General features: G+C 38.4%; 2 protein-coding genes across 3 annotated transcripts in view; one reads left to right on the top strand and one right to left on the bottom strand.

Moving 5' to 3' along the window:
• Positions 1-12,364, bottom strand: part of ccdc146 (coiled-coil domain containing 146) — a 41,012-nt gene extending 28,648 nt beyond the window's left edge. Inside the window, exons 1-2 of the mRNA XM_026363710.1 lie at positions 12,223-12,364; positions 11,238-11,425 (exon numbers count right to left, since the gene is read on the bottom strand). Of these exons, the coding sequence (XP_026219495.1) occupies positions 11,238-11,425; position 12,223 (189 nt within the window). The 5' untranslated portion in view covers positions 12,224-12,364. The remainder of the gene's footprint in view (positions 1-11,237; positions 11,426-12,222) is intronic.
• Positions 1,146-10,742, top strand: fgl2a (fibrinogen-like 2a). Of its 2 annotated transcripts, none has more exons than XM_026363712.2 (5): positions 1,146-1,967; positions 2,752-2,956; positions 7,403-7,622; positions 8,786-8,962; positions 9,047-10,742. In XM_026363712.2, exons 1-5 carry the CDS (start codon positions 1,380-1,382, stop codon positions 9,360-9,362), a joined length of 1,506 nt encoding a protein of 501 aa, XP_026219497.1. In that variant the 5' UTR covers positions 1,146-1,379; the 3' UTR covers positions 9,363-10,742. The 2 variants fall into 2 exon arrangements, with proteins under 2 accessions (XP_026219497.1, XP_026219498.1); XM_026363713.2 differs by having other exon boundaries at positions 1,147-1,967; positions 8,789-8,962.
• Positions 12,365-26,977: the final 14,613 nt, after the last annotated feature.

The following is a 26,977-nucleotide window of genomic DNA, read 5'->3' as shown; positions in this document are numbered from 1 at the left end:
CTACAAGTTTACAACAAGACTCCAAGTACGGTAACATCCAGAGTGAGTCAATGGGTGCAGTGACGCCAACTCTGGCTCAGTAGAATAAACAATTCATTTTAATAACTCTCAGTGCTTAAATCATTTGCATAAAATGCTTCAGTTGATTAGCTAATGTCTGAATAATATTTGTGGGATAGTACAAGTGCATTGTAGCTTTGACAGGCTAATAAACCCCATAAATTACCACTTTAGCACATCAGCACTATATACAGTACAATAACAAGTTTGTTCATTAATAAAGACTTCATTATCCGTTTGCTTTGTTAAACAGACCATTAAGCCAATTCATAAATCCATCCATGTGACATCACAGCAATTAAAGTTTTAATACATTTTAAATGAACTATACCATTGTGTAACTATTCATTGGAGCCTGAGAACAAACATAATATAAAACAGAGGAAACCATTAAACATAAGATTCATATTATTAAATGTATTTAGCAACCAGAATATTTCAGGAAAAACTGTTTTATAAATCTAAAAATGTCTGCATGATTTGCAAGAACAGTCCCAGTAAGTCAAAATAAAAAGTTTGCACTACTCGAAACAAACATTCTCCACTGTTGCTGCTTGCTAACCATGGATTTTACAGTAATTGTGCCCACCTTGAGACTTACTCGTGGAAGTGATTCAGTGTTTTCAGTAAGGCTTTGGAACATAAATTGGGTCAAGGGATGAAGCTTCAAATTTTGCCAACACGCAATATATAAAAAAACTAAACAAAACAGCAATGCGTAAAAAACATCAAATGGCTGTTAGTTGAGTGGCTAGTTCCTGTGAGTCATTTGACTCATCAGTGAAATGAACTGACTTAAGAGAGAGGCAGGACGGCACATAGCACTGACTGCAGGCAGAGGACTTAGCTTTTCTCTCTTCACCTACGTTTCTGCCTCTCTCTCCTTTCCTTCTCATCTTTGTTTTTTCACTCCCTTTCCATTCCTACAATTGCTGTGTGAATCTCTATGGTTTTACACAATGCTGCTGAAATGGTGTTTTGCATTACGCAATAGAGCTGCCCCTCCCAACCACTCTAACTCAGCACCCTCCCTCTCCCACCTCTCTCTCTCCCTCACTCGCCCTGATATTAATGACACAGCTATCTGAGGCAGCAGCAGTTCCCCTGCACTCTCTCCCTCCTGCAGGCTGCACTCACACACACGCTCTCAAACCAAAAGGATATTAGACACACATTCACAGACATACTATACATGCAGACAACTGCACACATACACGCACAGCACTATACACACTGACCGTAAGCTCATATTAGTGGTTTCATTGGTTTCTCACTTAACACACACTTAATTCTTTATTTTACAAATCTCACACAGAAAAATGAGGACAATTGTGCGTGGTATTTGTGCCATTCTCCTGCTTACAGCCACCTTGATGCCGTGCACCAGCTGGGCAGCGAACATTAACCTCAACTCACACAGATGGGACACTAGCGGACTCTACACTTTGGGATCTGAATCTGGTACTCCAGCCTCCTGTCCCATGAAACTTAGACCCTTGGGGCAGTGCGGGAACTCTGGGACAGATGAGGGGGAGGACTGCCCTTACCAGCTCACCTTGCCTCCCCTCACTATCCAACTGCCAAAACAGTTCAGGCTGTTAGAGAAGACAATGAAGGAACTGCAGAGCCTGAAGGAGGTAGTGAACAAGTTAAAGAGCGGGTGCCAGGAGTGTCGCGGGGCACGGGGCAGTGGAGTTTTGGGACATCAGCAAAGTGACCAGATACAGAGGGATGCTGGTGAAGAAGTGAAACTGGACTTGGCAAGACAGGAGGTGCAAACTGGGTCTAGCCAAGAGGACAGAGGAGATAGAATGGTCCCTGGAGCTACTGTGGATGGTACTGGACCAGGGCAAGGTTCTATTTTGGGGAAAATTACACCAAGCCCGAGCACTATGCAGGAGATGCAGGTAAGAAGCAGTTTACTCTCACTAAAAAAAGATTTTAAAGATTGTACCAAACATTAGGTGCTGATTGGTTCAGTGGAGAACAGTACAAAACCTCCACGTAAACATTTTCTGAATGTTTATGTGGAGGTAAGTATAATAAATATCTATGTATAATAAGTATGTGCTATATGAACCTAATCCAAATGAGGGTAGGTAAAACTTACTTGTTTGCATATGAAAGAAAATAGGCATTTTATAAACTGTAAATCAATAACAGTACATTATGTAAAGATTATTTAGAAGCCAATACAACCAGTGCAATTGTGGCACTGCATCAGATACTGTTTTTCTATCAAAACCCATTAAATCTGCAGTACATTGGCATAATTTTCAGCCTTGTGAAAATGTTGGTGACACTGATCTAAACATGCTAAAATGGCTTTTTAAAACTTTTTAGATATAGTACCTAAATCTGACCAGCCAAACATACTCAGCTGGAAGGTAAACTGACCAGATGTTAGTCCTACCTGGCACCAACCCTCCAGGGAAAATTCCTGGTACTGTAAACTGGGTGGGGAATCAGCATTAGAAACCAGCCAAATGGTGGTAAATTCTGCTCTATCTGGTAAGCTTGTTGACTCTCAGCCACTTTGGCAGACAGCCAACCATCACGCAGACCAGTTTCTATTCCAAAATTCAAATTGGCTGATAAAACAATGAAGGAGCTTAGTGACTTCAGTAATCCACCTGCTTTGTATGCGGTGCACAGAAGTAATTTCCTTCCCACCACTCTGGCTGTTCCCAGGTGAAGCTGAATAAGATGTCAGCCAGCTTGCGCAACGCCCGGTCCCACATCACTTCTCTGCAGGGTCGTCTGGAGAAGCTCAACCTGCTCAACATGGACAATGTGCAGGCTATGGTGGAAAGACAGGTGGAGAACCTCACTGGAGTGGTCAACAAGCTCAGCTCCACGTGCACCAACCAGTGTGCAGTACAGAACAGTCCTCAGTGTAAGTCTGCTTTTACAATTTGGTTTGTAAGCCTTCTTTAGTCTGTTACTTTGGATTCTCTTGTCCCCCACCATTTTGTTCTACTCCATCTTACCATGAAAGCCCTCTCCATCTTTTCAGCTAATTACTACAGTATACTGTATATGTATTCTCTTTCAACTTAACCTATTCTGTTCTATCTTTGCTACTTCAAAGATATCTATCCTCTTCTTTCCTCCTTTAATGTATTTTTTGTAATCTCATGGAATATGATCTTGAGGTCCTTTTTCCTATTCTGTTCTTTTCTATTTCCAAAAGTTCACCACAGATGTTGTTATGTAATGAAACTCCAGCACATACCAGACATGTCCAGCAGTTGAGGTCGTTGAGAGGTGACTTATCTGGCATTAGATCTATCCAATCTAGCCTAAGTGGACATGGCGACTTGTAATCATTACAAACAACTAAACACTGGGTGGTCACCTTCACCCATGAGGTCTGTCTTTCTGGGAAATGGAAAATGACACCTTCCAGGCTGACATTGCCTTTGTCAACAGCACAAAGTGGTTCGTTGTAACATAACTTCACCATTATCAATGTGAATAACATTTGTATAATCAGAAAATTACTTTTAATAAGATTGTGTAGTCTTTCATTTGTTTAATTTGCCAAGAACAGCTATCCATGTCTACTACATCACTTGTTGAGTATAAAAAGCTGAAGCTGTAAAAAGCAAATTCCTACAGCAAAATAGTTTAAGATTAAGATCATACTGTTCATATGTGAAGCCATATGACAATTAAAATCAAAATGAGAATATACAACTAATTCAAGTGCTAAAGTATGGTATTCAACTAGTCTGCATATGAAGTAACTCAAAAAAGGGGAGATAGAGAAAAGAGACAGATACTTGGCTCCTATAGTACTATAAAGTGTAAGTACAAAAAAGTCTAAAGGGAATATAATCTTAAGAATACTGTGCAAAACATCAGAAGGAACTGCAAACTAGAAAAACAAACATCTCTTACAATGACGTAAGATCATTTGGATGAAGGTGCAGTTGAAACTCAGGACACTTTTTAGACTGAAACCGAATAATAATCCTGATCCAGCATGCGTAAATGTGACACTATATTGGGGCTATTATATGGAAAACAGATGTGAGCTTATTTCTAAGTAGATTAGCTGGGACAGTAGTGTGAAGAGAATTTCAGCATTTCAGCTCTTTTTTGCATTTCTCTCCTAAATTTGCCTCTTTCTTCTAACTGTCCTTGAATCATGCAATCTTTCCATTATACATCCTAAGTGCATCTGTGCTTTTCCTTCTCTCTCTTGCACACTCTTTCATTTATCTTCTCTTGCCCTAACTTTCCCCGTCTCCCTCTCTTTAATCCCATTTTGCAGTGCCTTTCCTCTGCCTCCCCCTTTACCTCTCTTATTCAGGAGGTCATGCTCTTGAGTACTCGTTCCTGCATACAACAACTAACTGTCATTATCTCTTGCGAACACCCCAAGAAGTAATGTAGGCGGATTTTCCAACATTAGTCATGGATGGCACACAGGGTCAGTAAAACTTGTCTTTGTGCATCAGTCTGTCATGTTAAGCTCAAGAACTGGCAAATTATTCTGCTGCAAGTTAGTAAATTGTGCCTGATCGTGTCAGAAGTGAATCTAATAGAGGTAGACAAGAGACAGCTGTTGTTACAATGGAATGGCTATAGTTTCGTATAACTTATAAACATATAACATATAAACAATGCTGTAACTGCTGTTTTATTCAACTAAATCAAAAAATACATTCACAAATAATGAAAAAAGGTAATTTTTCTTAATCTTTAAAAACTACTGCCAGATGCTGAACTTGCTATTAACACAACTTAGTGAAAAAACACTTTAGTAAAATGATGTTTTCCATTTGTTTATCGCAATGTCAGAAGTGCTTAGTGATGCAGTTTCTCACAAAATGATTTTGTTGACTGATTAATAAACTATTCAGCTGTCATAATGTTGCTAAGTCATTAAATAACCATTAAACATTAAAGATTTGCACAAAACAAATTTAAATTCTGTTTCCATTCTAAGCAAGACAAGCAAACATGCCAGGTGACCACATCATCTGAAGATTGTATCAAGAGACATCTTTTAACATCTGTCTTGAGACAGGTGTATTTAGTTCTAACCAGATAGCCAAACAACTTTGTTCCAATCAGAAAAAAGACCTCAGCTTGTAAGGAACATTTAGCTAAAACCAACCTACAGTACCCAAACATAGCAGGAGTCAGTGCAGGATTGCAATTTGTTTATTACTAGGTATTCACTAATAATAAATTTGTCAAGATGCTTGTATCACTCACAGCTCACGGGGATGTAAGTATTTATTTCACCCTCTTTGCCAATTCTCATCCATGCTGCAAACACTTATCTTCACTTTTACTCCTGCAAGACTTGAGTCCTTGAGGTGAATAGATAGCAATTCATGTCACTGTTCAGCTACATTAACTCAATTATAAACAAAAAGAATGGATGCCTACTGTGCTACATTTTCAGGAACTGCTTGTCTGCAATTTTGCACAACTTCCTAAAGGAAGGATGTTGGTTTTTCAAGAGTTTCTTTCCGTCAAAACTGACAGTAGTATTTCATTTAGGCTTTTGTGAGGAAAGATTATACTATCACTCTGGATACACATTTCCTTCCATCACAGGTGCTAATCTCACATGAGTACTGGTTGTCACAGAACACATTTGATAACAGAGATGTCTTCCTGTTATGCCAATCTTTATCCGTCTCCAGTCAAATAGGCAATGAGGTATTCAAGCAGCCAAAAAGTCATAGTCATCTATAAATGCATGTCAGTCAATCTGTCATCCAAATGATCAGCTGTTAAGAGTGCAGACTACTACTTCTGAAATTATGGAAGTTAGTAAGCAAGGAGGGAGGCAAAGTAATCTGCAAGCCAATTAGCCATTAATTTGATTCAGTCACCTCAACAGTCAGACAGCCAATAAGCCAATAGTCGTTTGGGCATCAGTAAGTGGCTGATATTAGAGTTATTTAGGTCAGGCATGCTGCCAAAGGCAATGAAATAAGATGGTTCTTGTCTGTCAAGAGACACTGGCAGCCAGGTCAGACAGATGGGGCAAATGGGGACATGGGGACACTTCAAATGAAATAGACACTGAAATAAATTTACAGGTCAATACTTTGAATGCCAAAGGATGTGAAAAGAATAAATTTCAACCTCACACTTAACTCTTAGACCACTTTCCCCATGGAGTAATCTACCATTTGCAGCCATTTTGCACAAGAAGTAGCCTGTACAATCTGACAGGAAAATCCAGCAGATTGCTAGAGTCAAAGCAAATAGACAAACAGTGATTTTATTTTGTAAACTGTGTGCAAGTTACAAATGACTTTCAATTTAATGATGAGTGCAGAAAACCTAACCTTGCATAAGGATACAAGGTGCCGGGAAGTATCAACACATTTATTTACTTCTATTGTAGATATCCCTTCCTTAGAAACAGACCCTCCTACTTGTGCCCTTTAATAATCTATCAAACCACTAGGCAAATTTAACAGTATGCCAAAACTCTATCAGTAATGGAGAGCGTCAAACAAACTCCATGTGCTGCCTGCCCAATGTCAGGATAATTTAGGCCTCAGGTGCAGAGAGGGGGTATACCTCTCTAATCCAGTTTTATACTTTCCCACATTTTGACAAGTCTGTTCCTTTCATTTCCCAAATGCTAACTGACAGAGGCTTTTGGACCTGGGTTTAGAGTTGGGTCAGTGGCCTGCAGTGCAACACAGGGGACAAGATCAACAGGCAGGGAAATACTGTAAGTGGACAGGTATGGGAAAAAATGAGGAAGGAGATCTCAGAAAGCAGTGGATGTGAATGTAATGGGCCTGTGCTGCAGCACATGGACCTACCCTTTAACAGTAGCCTTTATTTTTTAACTTACTTCTTAGAGACACCTAATTCTCAATGTGATTTTCAGATAAGGGGGATAAAGCTGTGAAATTAAAAAATAGGCTGTATGTATGTACTGAAATCATTACTGACAGAGACAGTATTCACTAATGTACTTATTTTCCATGTTTGATCATATACTGAATTGACTGTAGCAGACTCCCACAAGTGATTGTTTTGTGAAGTCATTGGAAAAGTCTGGCAGCAAAAGACACTGGACTGTTTTGTATTTGAATACATTCCCAGGAAATTAGTGCAGGAATGAGAAATTCAACAATAGTTCAAGCTGGATTTCCTACTAACTTATCTACTTTTCTTTTCTTCTTCTCTTTTCATCAGTCTTCCTCAGCCTCAGGGGCTGTTTCTATTATAGTCTCTTGGCTGGGCAGAGGAAAATGCCAAAACAAAGTGAAAAGATTATTGAATATCATCCTGTCACATTCCTTTACATTTGCCCTCTTTTTATATATTTTTCCTCCCTATCTCCCCGCAGTTATCTTAGCCCCTCAGGACTGTTCAGACTACAATGTACTGGAGGTGAGGAAGAATGGTGTGTATCGTGTGACACCTGCTCCTCGCAATGGGACATTTGAAGTTTTTTGTGACATGGAATCCTTCGGAGGTGGCTGGACTGTGATACAGCAACGACTCGATGGCTCTGTCAGCTTCAACCGCACGTGGGCTGAGTATAAGAAGGGCTTTGGAAACATCAGGTATTATCCTGCCTTGGTTATGGTCTGAAATTTGATAGGTCTTAAGTTATGCCTGGCTTGGGGGGGGTAAAGATCTTCTAAAACCGAAGCAAATCAAATTTACCAATCACTGAAACAGTCAAAATGCACAAGAAAAAAAAAAAACATGTGTAAAAGGGCATGTAACGTGAAGTTATATTGCGTAGCACAGGAAAAAAATGCACTGAAACCAGTAGTCCATGCACATAAGCTAAAAAAAAAAAAAAAAAAAAATGAAACAGGCAAACCACAAACTTCTAGAAGGGAAAACAACATATGGCTTCACGTCAAACTGCCAAATAGCCTCTGAGAGGCAAGTTGCTGGCCTTATACCTTATCATAACTGGAATGCACCATTTACTGGAGTAGCAATAGGGGTGTGCTAGACTGGTAAATTGTTTAAGAGACTACAGTGTAAAAAACAAATCTAGCCTCTAATTTGAGAATCCTATTTAACCACAGTCAATAAAAGCTTATCCATAGTCACCCATGCACATTCATGATTTCAACTAAATGTTTTTGCTACAGTGCAGTTCTACCCCTCTTTCCACAATATGAGAGTGCCCAGTCACTCACTGTTGGGAGAGTCTAATGTTGCACACCTGTTCTCACTATCACCACCTGTTTTCACCATCAAGGATTGATTATAGCATGTAAAACAGAATAAACAGATCATACACTTACCAACCAAAATTCACAATTTAAGCAAAAAAAGAAAGGCAAACAGGGGTAAAAAGGGAGTGGAAGATCTTTCTCATGCTTGCATTTTTACTACATTTTGTTTTAAAACTGCACTTCTACTATAGGTGCAGTTATAAGTGGGATAAAATTTCTGCTAATTTTCTCTATTTTCATCTTTGTTCCTGTAGAGATGTTTTATATGGGAAATAGTCATGACAGTCTCTTGATAACCATGCCTACAGATCTAATATTACCTCCCACTGAAAGAATAATGTCTCTTCTAATTCTTTTTTTACTAACACACTACTCTACCCTTTCATCTCCTTCCTATCTCATCTCTTTCCCTGTGGCAATAGGGAATCCAGATTGAGTAAATATATCAACTTTCTAATCAAGTGTAAAAATGTATGAGCTTTTTATATCTCTCATTTTGTCTGTTCCATTACCCCCCTCCTCTGTCCCAGCAGAGGTGGTGAGTTCTGGTTGGGCAATGACCATATCCACTTGCTGACAAAAGCTAAAGACATGATTCTGCGCATTGAGCTGGAGGACTTTGAGGGTGTCCGGGAATATGCAAAGTATGACCAGTTCTACGTGTCCAATGAGTTCCTACTCTACCGGCTGTCTGTCAGTGGATACAGGTACATTAGACTGTAAATGCATGCATGATCAAATATTCATAAGGATAAGGATTGCAACATTTCTATATTGATGTGTCATTGTAGTGGGACTGCGGGGAACGCTATCAGTTTCAACAAGCACTTCAACCATGACCAGAAATTTTTCTCCACGCCTGACCGCGACAATGACATGTACCCCTCTGGAAACTGCGGTGCCTACTACAGCTCTGGCTGGTGGTTTGATGCATGCATGTCTGCTAACCTCAACGGGAAGTACTATCACAAGAGGTACAAGGGAGTCAGGAACGGGATCTTCTGGGGTACATGGCACAACATGTCCACAGAGTACTACCCTACTAACTACAGGCAGGCCTTCAAAACTGTCAAGATGATGATACGGCCTAAGAACTATGCTCCGTAAAAAGACAAGTAAATATGTACGAGTATAGTCAGATCAACAGACAGAAAAACACAATGAGAATAGGAAAATGGAAGACCAGTTAGACTCAGACATTCATACACATTCACATAGTCATGCTTGCAAACATTTACATGTACATGTACATACTAGCATATACATATACACCAAAAGACTCCAGGCCCTATAGACAGTTTGAATGCAGTAATAACAGAAGTAATTGTAAAAAAAATTAATTGTGCTATTACTTTTTTCCACCATAGTGAGTATGGTCATCAAAATGTTGGATTAAAATGAGGATACTTAAAGACAATGGACTATGAATGATGATGAACTAATGAAATAACACACATGCAGTATAAAGGCCACTCTGCTACAAGGGCGGTAATATTACACGAAGGGTTACCATGACGGATTTTTCACAGTTTCTTTAACATTTCTCCACTGTCTGTTCTGCTGCCTCTTGCTATAAACCCAGCTAAGACACAGCACACAGTTGTAGTAAAAACTAATGAGCTATCATTTTCTCCACTCTAAATGGCTTCATAATTAACAGCAGCCACTCAAGTGAGGTATATGAGAGCTGATGAAACAGTTTTGAGTGTGTCTAAAATTTATTATAAAAGACTTTTGGCTTGGTCAGAGTCAAACTAAAAAAAAGAAAAAAAGAAAAGGACACTACAGGCAGTGATACACAACACTCCTTAGGAAGTAGTACTCAATAGCTTCCCTAAAGTTTTCTATACTATGTACAGTACATACAAATGCACACTGAATAATCCTAGCCCCACTATAAAAATGCAGCCTAAAAAAAATTTAGATTGGGAAATTCACAAATACCCATACATTATATACAACTTGCCAGGAGCCATGGAGTAGGAAACTGTTGCAAGAACAAAAACTGTTTCAAATGTTGTTCCCACCCATAGATCTGAGTGCACTAAACTACTGCACGTCCTGTAATGCCATGCATCAGTTTTCATGTGTAAAAAAAGCCACTGTGGTTCATCATTTGTACAACACTGCTGCCTAATGTTAGAAAACTGTATAGCATCATTTAGTCCATTTTATACACACTGTGAATGAGAAGGATTGGGGTTTAAATGTTTCACTTCAAGGAGGTGTACAGTATTTATTTTATTTTGTGAGGTATGATAGGTTTTATATAATACAGTACATTGGTCACACGGTGCAAGGTCTAATGATTGTTGATATGAAACAATGACAAAGACTGTGCATTACTCTTAGCATTCATAGTAAATATGTGTGTATTTGGAGCTTTGTGTGTGTACAATATTGATCTTTTCTATCATTCATATTCAACTGTCATGCCAAAAAGATATGCACTTTTTATATCAAAAAATGAATAAAGTTCTGACTACATGGCTGTGTACACTGCAGTGTGAGGGTGTGTGAGGTGCTGCATGCCCATAATAAATGGGTTAAGTGAGGTGTGTTGATTCAATGAAGCAATCCAATAAAAGAACGAGTTAATATCAACAATGAAGATATCAAATGGTGCACTGGTGACTTATGTCTGTTTAAGACATTGTTATGTTAACAAAAAAATGACCTGTCACTTGATCATTTCAAGTTTCAAGTATTCATGGCTTACATTTTCATGTAAACACTGTACGGCACATCCTGTAAATCAAGATTACCAAATTTTCTATTATAAACATCAATTTAGATTAGCTTCTTTGTAGACTGTGCATTGTTTTGAAATCATTGATAATTGTTTCTTGTACATTTTTACATTTTTACATTAAGTAAGAGTGAATGCTGTCACTACAGCTGCCAAATGTAATATTTTTGCTAAATGCAATTTGCATAAAATGTAGTTATTTGACTAGATTCATGTATATATATGAGTTTTACCTCATCTAACCACTGGAAAACAGGACTAGCAGAGACATCAGCACTGGCAGAAGGCTGCTCTTCTGGGAGCGAAACATCGGGTGCAAGAGCCACTAGAGGGATGTCCTCCTCTAGTCCTTTCTCCTCTTCCACCTCTGCTTCTTCTCTGCTGGGAGGCCTGCTGTCCTGCTGCTCTTCTGATAGACTCACTAGAGCAAAACAATGGGACAGTCACATTACTGAACTAAAGAAGACAACAAGCAGAGAAAAGCCAATGCAATGACGACCATACATCAACATCAGCAGTGGCCACAGGCTGTGGGTATCCATGCAAAAATGTAATTCAGTAGAAGTGTCACAGTCTAATTTGCATCAACGACTTTTTCCCATGTTTAAACACAACTGATAAAAGCATTTATGTTGAAGGTTGCACGCATAACCGGAAATACCAGAAAGGGGAGACTGGGAGGCTTCAATATTTATTGTTGACAGAGGTAATAATAATATGGTAACAAAATAAACAGCAGTACTCTGGGTAGCAATGGTAAATATTTGCAATAATTGTGCTTTAATTGTGAAATATTTAGGAAGTCCTTGGCTTCAGGAAATCAAAATCCTGACTTATTTATTTACTTGATTGACATTTTTTAAGCTATCAGTTGTTAAACTTTATTACTAGTTATACATACTTAAAACATCTTTAACAGCTAGCTTGCTAATCAATGACTTTATTACTAGCTAACGCTAACCAACTAAGTTAGCCTTTAATGGTGTTTGAAAAGTCTAATGACAGCATAGGTAATAGGTAAAACACTGACAGAAACTAAGAGACTTCTATTGCATTTGTTGATTAAAAAACACACTGCTAAAAGTAATTTACGCAATGCCCACTCAAAGCCTATAGCTAATGATGCTATCGAGGTAGCCACCTGCCTACAACTAGCTAATGAGAATGATTTGTGTCAGCGTTTGTCTGCTAAGCTAAAGAAACATGGAAACGTCTTACTTTTGAACAGCTTGACTTCACTCTCCCGTTCCGCCGTCTTATTAAAACCACAGGACTACACCTGTCGTGACGTCTTGATGGTAGTTTAAAGGTAGTTTACAGCTGTTACAGCTAATGTTAGCAAAACCAAATCACAGATCTCTCTGGACGATAGCAGTGTTGTGGTTGCCGTAGCAACGGCGCCGCTTCCGCACTTGCGCACAAAGGCCAGCAGGTGGCGGAGGAAAGCTATTTATGGGCCATTCAGTGTCGAGACGGATCATCAGAGACCAGATGGATCCAGATTTTAACAATGATCAACTTTTTTCACCTGAATTCACGTGATGGCAATAGGAAATCCAAATCTCCATTAAGGTAGTTCTGTCAACATCAATCTGTAAAGGTGAGTGTACCATTATTATGGTGACCTGGAATAAAAGTTCTGACAGGACACACCAGGCAAACAGAAACAACCCCTAACATGATACAGTACACTGATTTGTGTGACCTTTTTTGGTTAAACAGGCATATTAAGCATTCCTGAGCATCATTTTTACTTTAACCATATCTGGACAACTGGTTGCACACTGGCTTTGAATTTGGTTGTCTTGGCACAGAGGATTTATAAAGGATCAACGTTCACCCGCCAATTTTTTCGTGCTGTTTTTTTCATTGTTGGTGAGTATGTGTAAATGAAAACGGGGTGAGATCAAGAGTGGATGCCATACCTGTTGAAAGAACAAATTAGACTGCCTCTCTAATTAAACCTGTTATTTATCTAGAACAAATTTTACCACTCCTCATTAAATTTGAGCATATTACTCTGCTCTTTTCCAAATTAACCTTGAATCCTTTCCAACTGTCTGGTTACACTGACTTCTGAAACCTGGCAGACTCCAGTTTCTTTTCTGAGAAAATTGTTCATTCATGCAGGCCCGTCCCTAGTGTTACCATTTTTGGATAAATAAAACATAATTAGGGGAGACAGTCTTACATAGGGGAGTACGTGGGAATAGCAGGGGGATGTTTGAGAGTATTGTGAGAGTGAAATCACTGACATAAACTGTACCATAGAGTCACCAGACGTTGTTTAACACTTTCATCCCAGTCAAGAAAATCTGCTGACACTGATCCACCATGTTCCCATCAAACCCAGCCACAAGTGCTGGCGTGGGATTTTTTTTCTTTCTTTTGGTCAAAGTTCACATGACTGTTAAGTTTAACAATCTACAACAGCTGGATATGTTGCATATAGCATAGTGTCTGCATGTCCTGCATGTGTTTGGCCACTAACTAGCCCATGTACAAAACAGACCTTTGGAAAAAGTTGTTAAAGTTTTAGGGCGCAGTGTCCAGATCTTGGTTTTACTGCTGTATTGTAGTCACAACAAATACAACTTGGGGACTGGGGGTAACCTTACAACCCTGCCACCTCCTGTCTTTCATGTGCAGTTGGGCATTGGGATAACAATATAGGTCTAATGACACACTGTGCAGTGTCATTTTTCCATAGACGTAATCTGCTGTTACGGTTTTTCTCGTCTGACTTTGTCCTTCAGACAAAGCGCCTGGAGACAATTTATAAACAGATGTTTAAAGTCTCTTAAAACCTTGAAACCAGCTTTAATGGAGACTTGGACTGAATCTCTTTTTTACTAAAATCAGATGTGTGTCTTTCAAAATGTTACCTTACTGTATATAAAATGAAATGCTAAGAGATATGATGACACTTAATCTACAGTAACCCCTTAATTGTCTTCATTCTTGGATCTTCATACTGCTGAGTAGACACCATCAAATGTGAATCAATGAGAAACTGAGCACTGATTTCATCAAACTTTGAGTCTGATGTAATTCTACAGGCTCTCTGTGGAGAATCCAGGGCATTGTTCCACAATACCTCCTCCAGCTTGGACTACTGAATCAAATGGTTCTTCCAGTCAAAAGACATCATACACAATGGACAGCTGTTTTCAGTATTCAAGTCTCTAGCTAAAGCCATAGGTGTGAGTTGAAGTGGATTTATTGGGAAGAGGAAAGACGTGATATATTGTGTACATAAGGCTCTGTGATGCAGAGTTATACAGTATGGATAAGGATGGATAATGTTATACACAGAGAGTATCAGAGGATAGTATGCCTTATACATTGTAATGTATCTATATGAAACAATATTCTTTTGTTTGGCATCAGGTACATGTCCTGTATGTTGCATTTTGCCTAAAGACACAGGGTCTCTAAACAGACTGGAGTAAATGATAAGTACAGTTTTTATGTTGTTTGTCCATCATATCAAACACAGGCAAGGTTATCATTTAGACTTACTGGATTACGTACTGCAATACAATATACCATGCAGCATGTATGTGCCTGATTTGCAGTCACAGTGTCTAATCCAAGTTAATCATGCAACTCCTTTATTTGGTTTTATTGGATGGAAGCAACACCTGATCTAAATATAGTGTATGACATGTGTTTGTGAAAAAGAAAATCGAGTGGTGCAGGGTATTTGAGATTTGCCAGTGCAGATCTTTGGAATGAAGTAATGCCTTCATTTATTCTCATACCTCATTTTGGAAGTCTATGGACAATAGTGTATAATCAACCAAAATATAAAGGACACATTTTATGGGCATTTTTATTGTATTCTTGCAGGCTATACTGGATCCTAAATGAAAGATTAAAGGGGGAATTTACTGTATGATGTAAAATGAGGGCAAATGTGGTTTAAAATACTGATAAATGTAAATTGAAACAACTTGTTCTTGCTGTCAGTTGACATAAATAGACAGGTATCAGTGTAATTTAGCATTTTATGTGGGGGCCTAACCCTTTAAAAAGGCATCTTCTCCTCTTTCTACCTTTGATGTTGTTTTTCTCATTACTTTACACAGACGCAGCATGTTCCACACGAGGTCTTATATGCCGCTGAGGAAAGTATATGTCGTGCTGCTCCTATAACAAGGAACTAGTCTGTGCACCAGGCTGGTGTCCAGTAAAATGGAACTAATTGTCAACAACTGCATGGAAACTTGCATAGGAACTTGAAAGGGAAGTGGACGCTAAAGCTTTTTCAGCTCCAATTAGGTTTTATTATGCATCTTTAACATACGGTTCACTTTAATGATGTTTTTTTACTATAAGAGATTGTTCTTATTATCTTTATAGTTTTTACATAAGTAATTTTGTGTTTTGGATTTCTATTGTGTCTGCAAAATGAAATGAATGAAAGAATGCTGCTGAAACTAATTTCCATCTGTGATAAAGCTTGTTCAACAATGACTGTATGTCAGTTCATATAAATGTTAATTTGTGGGGAAAAATCGGTGGAAAACATTTATAAAGAAAAAGCCATTAAATAATATGAGAGATAATGCCAGCAAAGCTCAATACTAACTTTAAGGCTGAATCAACTTAAGTTAATGCTTTTCACCTTAACTGCCCAGTCTAATTATAGTTTACTGGATCCTGCTGAATCAGTGTCTTTGTTCACATGGATGATTTTGGATTGCAACAGTAAAACATGGGTATGAGCCATGAGTGGTAGAGAAAGTGGAAATAAATCAAGAGAGAAACTGCTTATATGTTAAAATACATTTAGAAATCCCTGCTTGTATCTTTAAAAGCTTTTGTTGAGTTAAATGATCACAGGTATGTGACTCTTCATGACCTGTGAGGTGGGATTCATCCGAGGACACTGTGCACATGTCTCGGGGGATTAGAGTACAATTACCACAACCTTCCTGTTTCCACTGGGGAGAGAGCTAGTCCTCTGCTTTGTAGTCTATTTTATTGCTGTCCACAAAACTGTGGAACAGTTTCATTGTCAAGTGTATGGAGGCAAATTAGAATACTGCAAAGGTTAGTAAATAAAGTTCTACTTCCCTCTGATTCCTGTACCACTAAGTGATTCAAAAGCCTCCAGATTTAATCTTGATTACACATTGTAGTCATGTGGAGAGTCTTTTTGATAGTATTTGTGGCTATTTTGTCTCATTCACTTTGAGTCTTTTGTCTTTTTGGTTTGTATTATGATGATTTTAAGTAACATTGTGCAACTCCTCAGGTTCAAAATAAATAAACAAATAAAGAAGGAAATACCCTATGATGTATGACTGTGGAGTGTAATTTGATTACTTTGAGGAAAGATGGAAACAATTAACTTCATCTGTCCACCAGAGCCAGATGAGAGCCATTCATTTACATACATGTTCACTTCGGGTATGTGTGTGCGTGTGCAGCTGCCTGGCTTCCTCCCCTTTCATCCCAGCCACAGACAGCCACATCCTGCCACAAGCTGCCTTCTCTGGTTAAGATTGTCGTCTCCCACTTTCTCTGTTTTGTTTGTCGTTTGTTGTTTCTGTCAGTTTTGGTCTTTTGGAAAATTTGTGTTCAGTGTTGTATAAAATGTCTTCATGTTCTATATGTACGCTCAGCACACTGGTCGCATACAAACATCATTAGCTGATTTAAAGGAAATCATAGTATGTTATGTGGTTTTTCAGTAGAGTGACATTGAATAGGTGGCATCAGTTTTCCAAAGTAATTTAGAAGTAATTCAGAATCTATGTGACTAAACTCCTCAAGGTAGCATGGCAGTGTCTAAAAACAATACTGGATGAGAGCTCGACACATTCGAACGGGGTTTCCACTTTGGCTCTTACATACTAAAATTTCCCTCGAGTTCTTGTGCTGATTGACAAGTTTCTAACAAAGTTTGCCACAGAGACTGAGTTTTTGGTGTGTTGCAGGCCTCAACCTCTATATTTGCTTATTTTTGAAAAATACAGTTAAGATGATCAGTGAAAACTCCCTTGTCTCAAGTTAAATGAAGAGAACAATGCTCGATGTTTTTGTTGTCACACTATATAACTGATCAAATTGGTTATACATTTTTAACAAGAACGTTGGCAAATTGTAGGAACTGACTGTCAGATGATCAGTTTAAAATGTGCAGTAAACAAAATGTTTTATGCTCAAAACCTTTTACTTTTCCTCAGTTTTGAACTGGAAAATTTCTTCTTTAGCACGAAGCTTATCTATCAGCCTTCTACTTTTCTTTGTTTTGTTTGCCCCATTTTCCAAAATGTAAAAACCTCAGAGACAGCCTATAATTTTCCATGGTTAGTGGTGCCATCCTGAAAATGCACAGTTAATTTTTATTGCAAGATTCACCATATCCACAACTTATTTTTACAAGTTCTATTTTTCTTGTCTGTGGTAAGAAATACTTTGGAGCTGTTTCTCTGTAGAATGAAGAGTTTTCTGTTTGGTGCTCAGGGAGTAGCCTACACCCCAAAAACCAAAATTACAGAGTAGAGCTCAGACTGAGGAAGAGCGGAAGGGAATATCCAACTACAATGATGCAAATACCCGGCCTTCTAAGGACAATGAAGGCCGGCGTCTTCTTTGATCAAATTCACAAAAGACATAATCTGACTCTCCTTATAAAAAAAAGCAAAATATTTGTTATGTACCTACAGTATATATGTATATACAGTATATATGACTCCCTGTCTGTCTGCTGAGTCTGAGTGAAGCCATTACAACCTAGAGCTGGAAAATCACCCAACAACGTTCATCCAGTCCTCATGCAGTAAGAAAAAATCTCAAATCCTCCAGACCCCATTATTTAGAGATTTATTGAGGAATTAAATCTACTTCACAGTGAAATTAAGTGTTCAAAAACAACACTTAGCTGCCATGGGACCTGATTAGATAATGGACACTACAGAGAGATAGGAAAGCAAAAGAGACAGACTCATTTCAAAGGAAGAAATATGGGTGTAAAAAATTACTAACTACTCATTCACGTTGTGTGTTAGTCATGAGGTAAACACATATGCTCAACAGAAATGAGTGAGGGTGAGCAGATGCTAAGATCATCGTAAAAATATGCAGCCTGGGGGGGGGGTCAGCTACAGGCTCCTTTGGTGACCTTTGACCTCTTATTCAGCTGTGTGGAATGTTGGCTAGTCTTTAAGCGAAGTTGTGCAATGCACAGTGCATGCAAACTGAAATGCAAGCATGCAGATATATATTGTTCAGTACACAGCATACCATGCAGCATTGCATAGAGGACGAATTCGGATTCATGGATGCCCCTCCTGCTACAGCTGCAGCTACTATATGTTAAAACCTGAATGTATATAAAAGTTTGTAATAATAAGTTGAGTCTCAAAATAATAAAACTGAATTACGCAACAATACTGCTTTATCAGCCGCTGCTTTACTGTAGCACATGTAGTCAGTTTCATCTGCTTAATATGTGATGGGAACTCTAGGGGCTGTAAAGATTTTACTGCGTAAGTTTCTTTTGTGCTCGCAAACTCAATTAAGTGTAATTTTGATCAAATCATCAGAGAGAATATAAGTTTGGAACACCAAACTTACTCAAACTCCATAAAAGACCATAAAATCAGTTTCTGTAATCTGTGTCAAACAAGACTTTATAGTCCAGCAGATGCTCTGTAAAACACACACACACACTTTTTGCTGGTCATTTTAGCATATACGATGCCAGTATAGCACTGGAGACGTTGAAAGACTGCTCAAGTACTGGTGCATATTTTGAAATAAATCTGTGACAAATCATTTTCAGGATCAACATTTGCCACTTCTTTCAGACTCATTCATATTATTTCAAGTCAGTGGTACATGATTACATACCAAATAGGACAATAGCCTCTTTGTTAAACCATGATGAGAAACATGATGCTTACAAAATAAGAGCAACTGTAGATTCCTTCACTTCAGTCCTCTGCTGTAGGTCTGCCTCTGTTTCTCTTTATATTGCCTCCATTACAGTCCATGGGAACTTGTGCATCGACATCATTCTTAACTTTGACCAGTCAGCTGCTCTTTTGTTGTGTGTATGATGACAACCATGTATCCTCAAAATTAGTTCATTTACAAGTAAACAGCAAAGAGCAGTTTTCTAAGATTATCATTGGGTAGCTTGTCAGCGCTGGGAAACCCTTTTCAGCAGATGATTTACTTCATGGTAAATCACCAGTAGACACGTTATCAACGCATTTCATTATAACACACACTCAAGTGGATTTAAAGAGACACAGTGTGGTTCAGTATCTGTAGTTCTGACTCCAATTTGCTCAGTTGACCTCCTTAATTTTTTGAAATGTGGGCAAAGCGTGACAGACAATTGGTTAAGCTCCCCACTGACATCTGTTTAACCAAAACAGGTGTGCCGGATCCAGGCTCACACACAGTAAGAGTAATCGGCATACACACATGCCAACGATAAATAACACTTATTTCTCCATTCCCTTGTAGAAGGTAAAGCTGGTCTGTAACGGTGACAGAGAGAGGATAAGAAAAAGACACATTAGGGGACGATGCAGGAGTGGTGATGGCAGACAATGACAAAAGGTGAGAAGAGAGGATAAACGTGGAAAATGGGAAAATTAAAGGAAGACAAATGAGATAAAGAAGAAAGATAAAGAGAAAAGATGAAAGTGAGGATGAGGAGAATAAAAGAGTGTTTCCATTCTGGCTATCTGCTGCCTAATTGACTGAAGTGGAATAAGTTTGTCATAACACAGTACATTTACATCTGGATTATACATAAACTGCTCATTCTAATCCTGCTTATATAGAGTTTATTCTGATTATCTAAACACACGTAAGTGTTGTTTGGAGGTTTGCTTAAAATAAAATTCCCTGCCTGCCTGAGTAACAAGACAGGTTGTGCCAGAAGTCTGACTCCAAAATACCCTGAGCACTGAAGCGATTCATCAACGTCTTCATACAAGATGAGACAAAAAATTCAAGAAGAAAGCTAAAGAAAAATAAGAACAACAAAAGTAGAAAAAAAAATCTAATTTAGAACTGACTGCTCTTTCTGTATTTTATGGCATCAGATGTCATTACTCTCAACAATGTACACGCAGTGCAATTGGATATTTTTACCAGCTGTCTTGTCCGTCACAAACTGAAATACTGGGCTCGGTCCAATCTGTGGGAACCCTTAGTATAATCTGAATTCCAGTGTGTAGATCATCACTTATTGTTGATTTCTTTGTTCAACGCACGACTCAAGTTGAGGGCACACCTGTGCAAATGCATGCACACTGTCCATCCATGAATCTTTCTCTGGTTCTGATCTAATGATATAATGTTGGAACAAGTGAGACTATTATTTATGCTCCTGTATACATGATTTGTATGCAGCATTGTTGGCAATGGTGGATTCAGCTGGGCAAAAAGACTCATCGATCCAGATGCACTGATACTGTAGCTAATTGTTACTTTTGCTACCACTGTTGTTCTAATTTAATTGAATTTAATAGAATTTCAGGGAATATTTTGCAGCACTTGTGTGCATAAAGATATATGCCTTTATTAATAACCTGATTTCAACACCTTATGAAGGGTGATGTGCGTTAACATTGAGCTTCAAAGGATGCAGTTTTGTTGTAATCCTCACATTTTCAGTTCTGCTTGATTTGTTCATACTTGTTATCCTTGAGCAGCTCCACATAAAAAAAAAAGAAAAAGAAAAGGTATCTCACTAAAACATGTCATGAGATGTACAAATGGAAAGTTCACATCAGGGAAATACTGTGGCAAGAGCTGGCACGGATCATGATTTAGTAAATGTTTGAATGTAAGACACTTGATTGACAAATACTGCAGGCTAGAGGAGGATCTGTACACTGTATAATACCTTCTATGGCATAAGCTGCAGTATCAAGTTTGGCTCAATACATGCTCATAGAAATTATGCATGACTTCATGTGTTGGTGGACTGTTGAGTGACAGCTGCTCTAAACAGCTGGTGACATTAATATGTCGCCCAGAAAGTGGCACAGCATCAGAGCTCTCTGACACACCACAGCTCCCATTAGCAGCTGAGGTTTATGGTGCCGTCGTCCTATTAAATCACAGACTGCAGCCTCTGAGAAAAAGCTGCTCCAAAGACCCCATTAAAGAAACATGCAGTTAAACTGAGTTAAAATTTGCTTGCCAGACCACTAGTCTGCAACAGTGACGAAGGTTTGTAGAGGAGGTTATAGATAGTTTTTAGTAATTTAGTAATTTAGTAATTAAAAATACAGTTTTCAATGAATATAACAGCACCTTTCTTTTTCTTGACTGCATGCTGTGAATAAATAACACCATGGCTGACCTTCAAGTAAAAGACTTGCCTAAACTTTGAATGAGTGCAGCCCACTCAATTCACATTTTTAGGCAAAATCTGACATATTCTTGTTGAAATTCCCTCATATGCATCATGTCAGTTTTGTTACAGACACAGATTCCTCTGTCTGTCTGTTACAACCTTTATTCCCACTGTTTGCATCGCACTGTGTTGCAGGCATTAAAAATCCATTTATTTTTTTTTTCACTCAGTGCATCAACACAGATTACAACATGGGAATTCTCAAACCATCTTACTTTCTCCATGCTGCCAGCAAATCAATGTCCATGCTAAATTGGACTTTAAATCTGCGTGTAATGAGACTCCCACATCTTACACATCTGTGTAAAAAGGCTCTATGCTTTGGGAAACTGTAGCTCAGTTGGATATTATCTTAAGACTACAGCCAAGTTCTTTAAAAATGAGAAATTAACTTGTAATTAAAAAAGACTGGTGTTCCCAGTGGACAGATATGTAACTTACAAATAATAGAGAGAGAGGGAGAGAAAAAACGTGTATTCATTAAGACCAAATAACAAGGAGCTATAAAGGGGTTGTCTTTCTCTTATTACACTTGATGAGGATCTTTTAAGCGTAGTCATATTTCATTTTCAGTAATAAAGCTCTACACATTTCCAAAATCTATGTCCAAAAACCACAGTGTTTGCTATGTTAGTGACAGTACAAAGAAACTTGTGCATTTGCAAATGATTATGTCCTTTCCCAAAGCTGCATGGGTTTGTTTGTCTTTGTCCAGCACTGTGCTTCAATTCATATTAGAAGAATTCTGGGTAATAATACCACAAACTCTGAGCCAGAAAAAGAGACAGGGAAAGAGCTGAGGTTGGTCTGTCGTGGCAGACCGGTACATGAGTTATGTTTGTACGTGATCTGTGATTATGGTCTGATATTATGTGTTCTTCAATTTCATTCCTGCAGAAGTTAACACAGATCAATCACAACCAACCTGCTGGGACATGAGAGATACAGCAAAGCCTGCGCAACATGACTTAGAAATTAGTGTTGGAAAATGGGGTAAAACCAAACCAGATAGTGGTTTGTGTGGAGTGAATGTATAATGGAAAGCAGTGGTAACTGTGATTCCATCATTTCCAAATGTCAGTGGATAGAAAAAAGAAACCAAACATGAATCAGACTTTTAAAGATCTAAATGCATCAACCTAGTCCGACTGAACTAGGGAGTGTAGAGATACACCTAACACAAAGCAGGAATCAGTGTTTCCTCAAAGGATGCAAAAAGGCAAAAAGTAATGGGCCCAGCATTTAATCCAGAAGTATAGAATTCATCTATTCATCAAACAGACGTTTACTGTGATAGTTCCCTCACTTCTCCTTTATTTCAGCATGTTTTTCCTCCCTTGTCCTCATTTGTCTGTCCAGCAGTGGCAGGAGGAATCCCGAGAGTCTTCTGATGTGAAAGGATATATGAGCAGCTGTGGTATGCATTGGCATAAGAACACATTTGGACAGTGTTTGCATTACGGTCTCCTTGGTAATAAGAGGAAGTGCAAAAGGTCTCGGTCCTGTCAATGAGCCCTGGCTGACACCAAGTAGGATGAATAATGTGTTCACAGTGGAGCGATCGTTTAGTAATGGTTTCAAAAGAGTAAAGTGTGAACTTATCAGCAGTAGTACTGTAAATAAATGATTTACTGTCACATCAGAAAGTGACCACTGTAATTTATATCTCTGTCAGTGTTTTTTACAGTGTCACCAATCTGCACTCAGCTGGATCTTCTGTTCTAGTAAACTGATTATGTTTCACCATCTGTCTGTTCATTTGTCTCAGTTATGTCATTAAAAGTATCAAAGTAGCAGAGGTTCTAATCTTAGACCCAACACCACGAGTGGACAGCTGAGACACACAACTGTTCAACTACATGAGTCTCTGAGGAGTCCGGCAAACCACTTGTGTTCAGACTTACATATGTACAGTTGGGCTGGCTGCGCGGTCCAGTGCCTTCTCACTGAAAAAAGACACAACACATCCTGCACATCTTGCATTTAACTCTTTCTATGTGTGATCCAACTACCCGAGACGCACCTTGTGTAAATGTGTAAGTGAGGTTACTTCTGGATGTCTGAATTCTGTACACTGTAAAAAAACTTCTCACTTGTATTTGGAACTCATTCTTTCCATCACTCTCCTAAGCTCATGACTGCTGGTGACTGTTTGAATGTGGACATTGTAAATTTCCAGCTTCACCCTCTGGCTCAGCTCTTCTCTTCACAGCAGCAGTCTGGTAGAATCCCAATCTGCATGTCAGTCCCCAGTTAGTGCTGGGATATTGATTTCAACAATGTAATTTGATTATTCTGAGACACAAGCTACTGTGTATGTTGGAGACTAGTCAGTGATGTTTAAAAGAGATTGATGGAGGCGTAATGGAGCAATGTCACTTGGAGGATTGCATTACCCCACTACATAGACTGAGATCATTGTTGTGTTTGATTAAAATTACATTTAAATTTAGAGCCTTTAGCCTTTAGATTTTCAGGACCCCAATTTGTTGTGTGTTTTCTTTCTGTTAGAGTGATGTAGATTTGTGTCCATTCGTATGGTTCACTATATTTCTGGTACTGGATTCTCAGTTACTGTAAATTAAAGTTACTCTTTGAAAAGGCCAAGTTGGGGATTTTCAGTTTGAGGCTGATACCTGTTGGACAGGGCCATTACACAGTTTTCATGAGAAAAAGGGTGGAAACAATGGAACGAAGTACTGAACACTCAGGAGTATTGTGAATATTGAAGCGATTGAACCAAATTCAACTTAAGACAATTCAGAGCCAGAGAACACATTTGTGCCGAACACTCTTTAGCCTGAAGTAGGTGGTAAATATGAGACTGTACAGATATAACTAGTTTTGGATACATTTAGAGATCAAAATGATTGATGTTGTAGGAGAAGATTACACTGATTCACCATGGACAGCAGAACAATAAATCAAGGTATTGGAAGGTTTTTCAGATCTGATTTAATCCAGTCGTCCCCTGATATTGTCCGCACTCCGACTCTAATACTTAAAGAACACATCATCATTCCCTCACTGGAACAGAGGAGGTAAAGACAATTATCCGAGCAAAGTGCCAAGATATTACTTTTACTCCTTCCACGATGGATTCATGTGGGTTTACTCTGCATACAACAGCGGACAGTGGCAGAGCAACATTTTTGAGGCTGAGTAGAGTTGGCACTGATGTTTTAAGATACATTACCAGCTACTTTCTTTCTTGTGTGTGTGTGTGTCTGCTTCATTGGCTCTAGTTTTCCTTGTTGTCTAGTTTTTTTTACAAGAGTAATTTAAAACCTTTTTTTTTTTTCTCTGACAGGACAGATGTAAGGAAGACAAAAGGACAAAGGAGAAACGTGGAACAGGATGTTTCAGTGTGTTTTTGTTGGATTCAAATATTTCGCCCTGCTCAAAAATAATGTCTTTGGAAAAGCGTATCTTTTTATTGTCACCACACAGTCTTTGATTATGTGTGTTTATGGAAACCATCTTCTGGACTTCACTTTGAAACAATGCATTTTCTGTAGCATTAGACAAACAACAAATACACACAATTTCCAGCATTCATATCTTGCAAAATCGTTAGTTAAATATTTATTGTATTGTTTGGACAGACAGACACATGGCAGCAAGACTCTGTCTACACAGATAAAGCCACATTAAATAATGAAATATATTTCCAGATGCACCACACAATGTAAAGGAAACTTTTAACCAGCACACCAAAGCAACGCTAAACCACACTGAAAATGGTTTAATGTGGTGTAGTAACACTGAAATAAGCATCTTGAAGCAATTTAAGAAATTGACCTTAATATCTCAAAGACAAAGCCATTCCTTTGCAAATTCATAAGCCTCCAGTTCTTCATCATGTGGAATATTAAATGACGAGACACGGCCAATGTCAGCAATTCATCTTTTTAAAATATAGTTATAAAACATTAAGAAATAAAGTACTGATGCTTTTTGCTAATACAGACACACCTAGAATCAGTTGTGATTGTATTCAAATATAATTTGGGTGTTAATCTATTTCATTATGGGAAGATATTTAGTAACTAATAAAAGTAAGTGAGAAAATGTGTTTTAGCTCTCAACAGACTTAGAAAAAGTGACTAAAATCATATATATTCTCGACATTACTTTGTATAGGAACACTCCGGTATGCAAAAACTCATCACCTACTGCCTGAAATAGTTCCAGACCCTGTCATGGTTCCTAGTTTGCCAGATTTCTACTCTGAGAAACAGACAGACTTTCTATGCAAATGAATATTACAGTACATCTGTATTACAGCTTCCAGGCACTTAAAAACACTGCACTTCCTTGGGCTAATGTTTGCTTGGCACAGGACATTTCCGGTGCTGAATAACTTGCTCTGGTGACCTCACGGTGCACTCCTCACAGAGGGAATAGTATAATGTATGTGGGCTCTGGGCTAATACTGTATGACTTCAACTTTGTCTACTCTGCTAGGGGTTATGGAGGTGGGATTTTACAAGTAGGTTATTGGTTCAGGTCTGGAGGTCAATTTAGAAAGCAAGGCAATCTGAGCTTATTGTTTTTGCTCAGCATTACTTTATCTCTTTGGATCCTGAGAGGGAAGAATCACTCTGCACAGAGAGGCAGATAAGACATTCTTTCTCTGACTTGTTATTTTATCGCATTAGGGAGAAGAGCAATGTAGTAATGGTGGAGACCATGAAACAGGATTTAGTCATTAGGGGGGAAAGATAGAGAGTAAGGTGGTAAAATGGTTTTTAATACAGCTGCTGGAAACACACCAAGCAGAGTCATTACTGCATGTCAGGTCTCTGGCCATCCTACAAAAGTAACACCAATATCATCTCTCCTTTTAGCTCTTTCTTTATATCTACCAAATACTAAGGGAATTACTGTATCTGGCTCTTTAGTGTCCAAATGCTTCACCATGTTCACTGGCTATTGGTTAAATTTGTTTGTCTGCCATTTAGTGCAGAGCAGATAGCGTTTAGTGGATTTATCAGATGATGCTCATGAGAGCATGAACCAGAACAACAAAGCTGTACAGGCCGTAAAAGCAAACTATGAACTCAAAGATAAGAGTAAAACAGAGATAATTCATCACGTGCAACCTCTATTATATTACATATAGCAATAATATAGGTTTCCCTATTCCAGCTCAGTATTGCACATATGGCACTGAATATTAACTGATGATTTAAGATTTTTAAATCACCTATTTACAGACATGGTGTATATTTCATAGGATAATGAACAGTTATGGTTATAATTTTGATTATTATACATTTTAATTAGTAGTATATAGCACCACATGGGGTGTACACCATCAGTTCTCCCAGCACATGAATACACAGATGTAAATGAAAAAAACAGAGACATCTGCAAAAAGAATAAATCACCAAGCTAATTAGAAAGAGGGAGGAAAGGACACACATGGACCCAGACAGAATGAAACAGATAAAAAAAAAACAAACAAAGAAAATAAAGACAGGAAAGAGAAGATGACTTGATTTCCTGACCTAAAAAGTGATTAATGACTGTATCAGGGCTTTAAACCGGTTAGTGCTTTGATTAAATGGG

The sequence above is a fragment of the Anabas testudineus genome, chromosome 23 (genome assembly GCF_900324465.2).
Source record: "Anabas testudineus chromosome 23, fAnaTes1.2, whole genome shotgun sequence".
NCBI classification, from domain to species: Eukaryota; Metazoa; Chordata; class Actinopteri; order Anabantiformes; family Anabantidae; genus Anabas; species Anabas testudineus.
The sequence above is the reverse complement of the archived record's forward strand: the minus strand, read 5'-3'. Positions and strand labels throughout refer to the sequence as shown.

Bases quoted from the DNA above. Each gene is read 5' to 3' on its own strand.
- fgl2a (XM_026363712.2), top strand. From the start codon at position 1,380: ATGAGGACAATTGTGCGTGGTATTTGTGCCATTCTCCTGCTTACAGCC. The intron at 1,968-2,751 runs GTAAGAAGCAGT...GGCTGTTCCCAG, and splicing joins GCACTATGCAGGAGATGCAG to GTGAAGCTGAATAAGATGTC. The intron at 2,957-7,402 runs GTAAGTCTGCTT...ATCTCCCCGCAG, and splicing joins AGTACAGAACAGTCCTCAGT to TTATCTTAGCCCCTCAGGAC.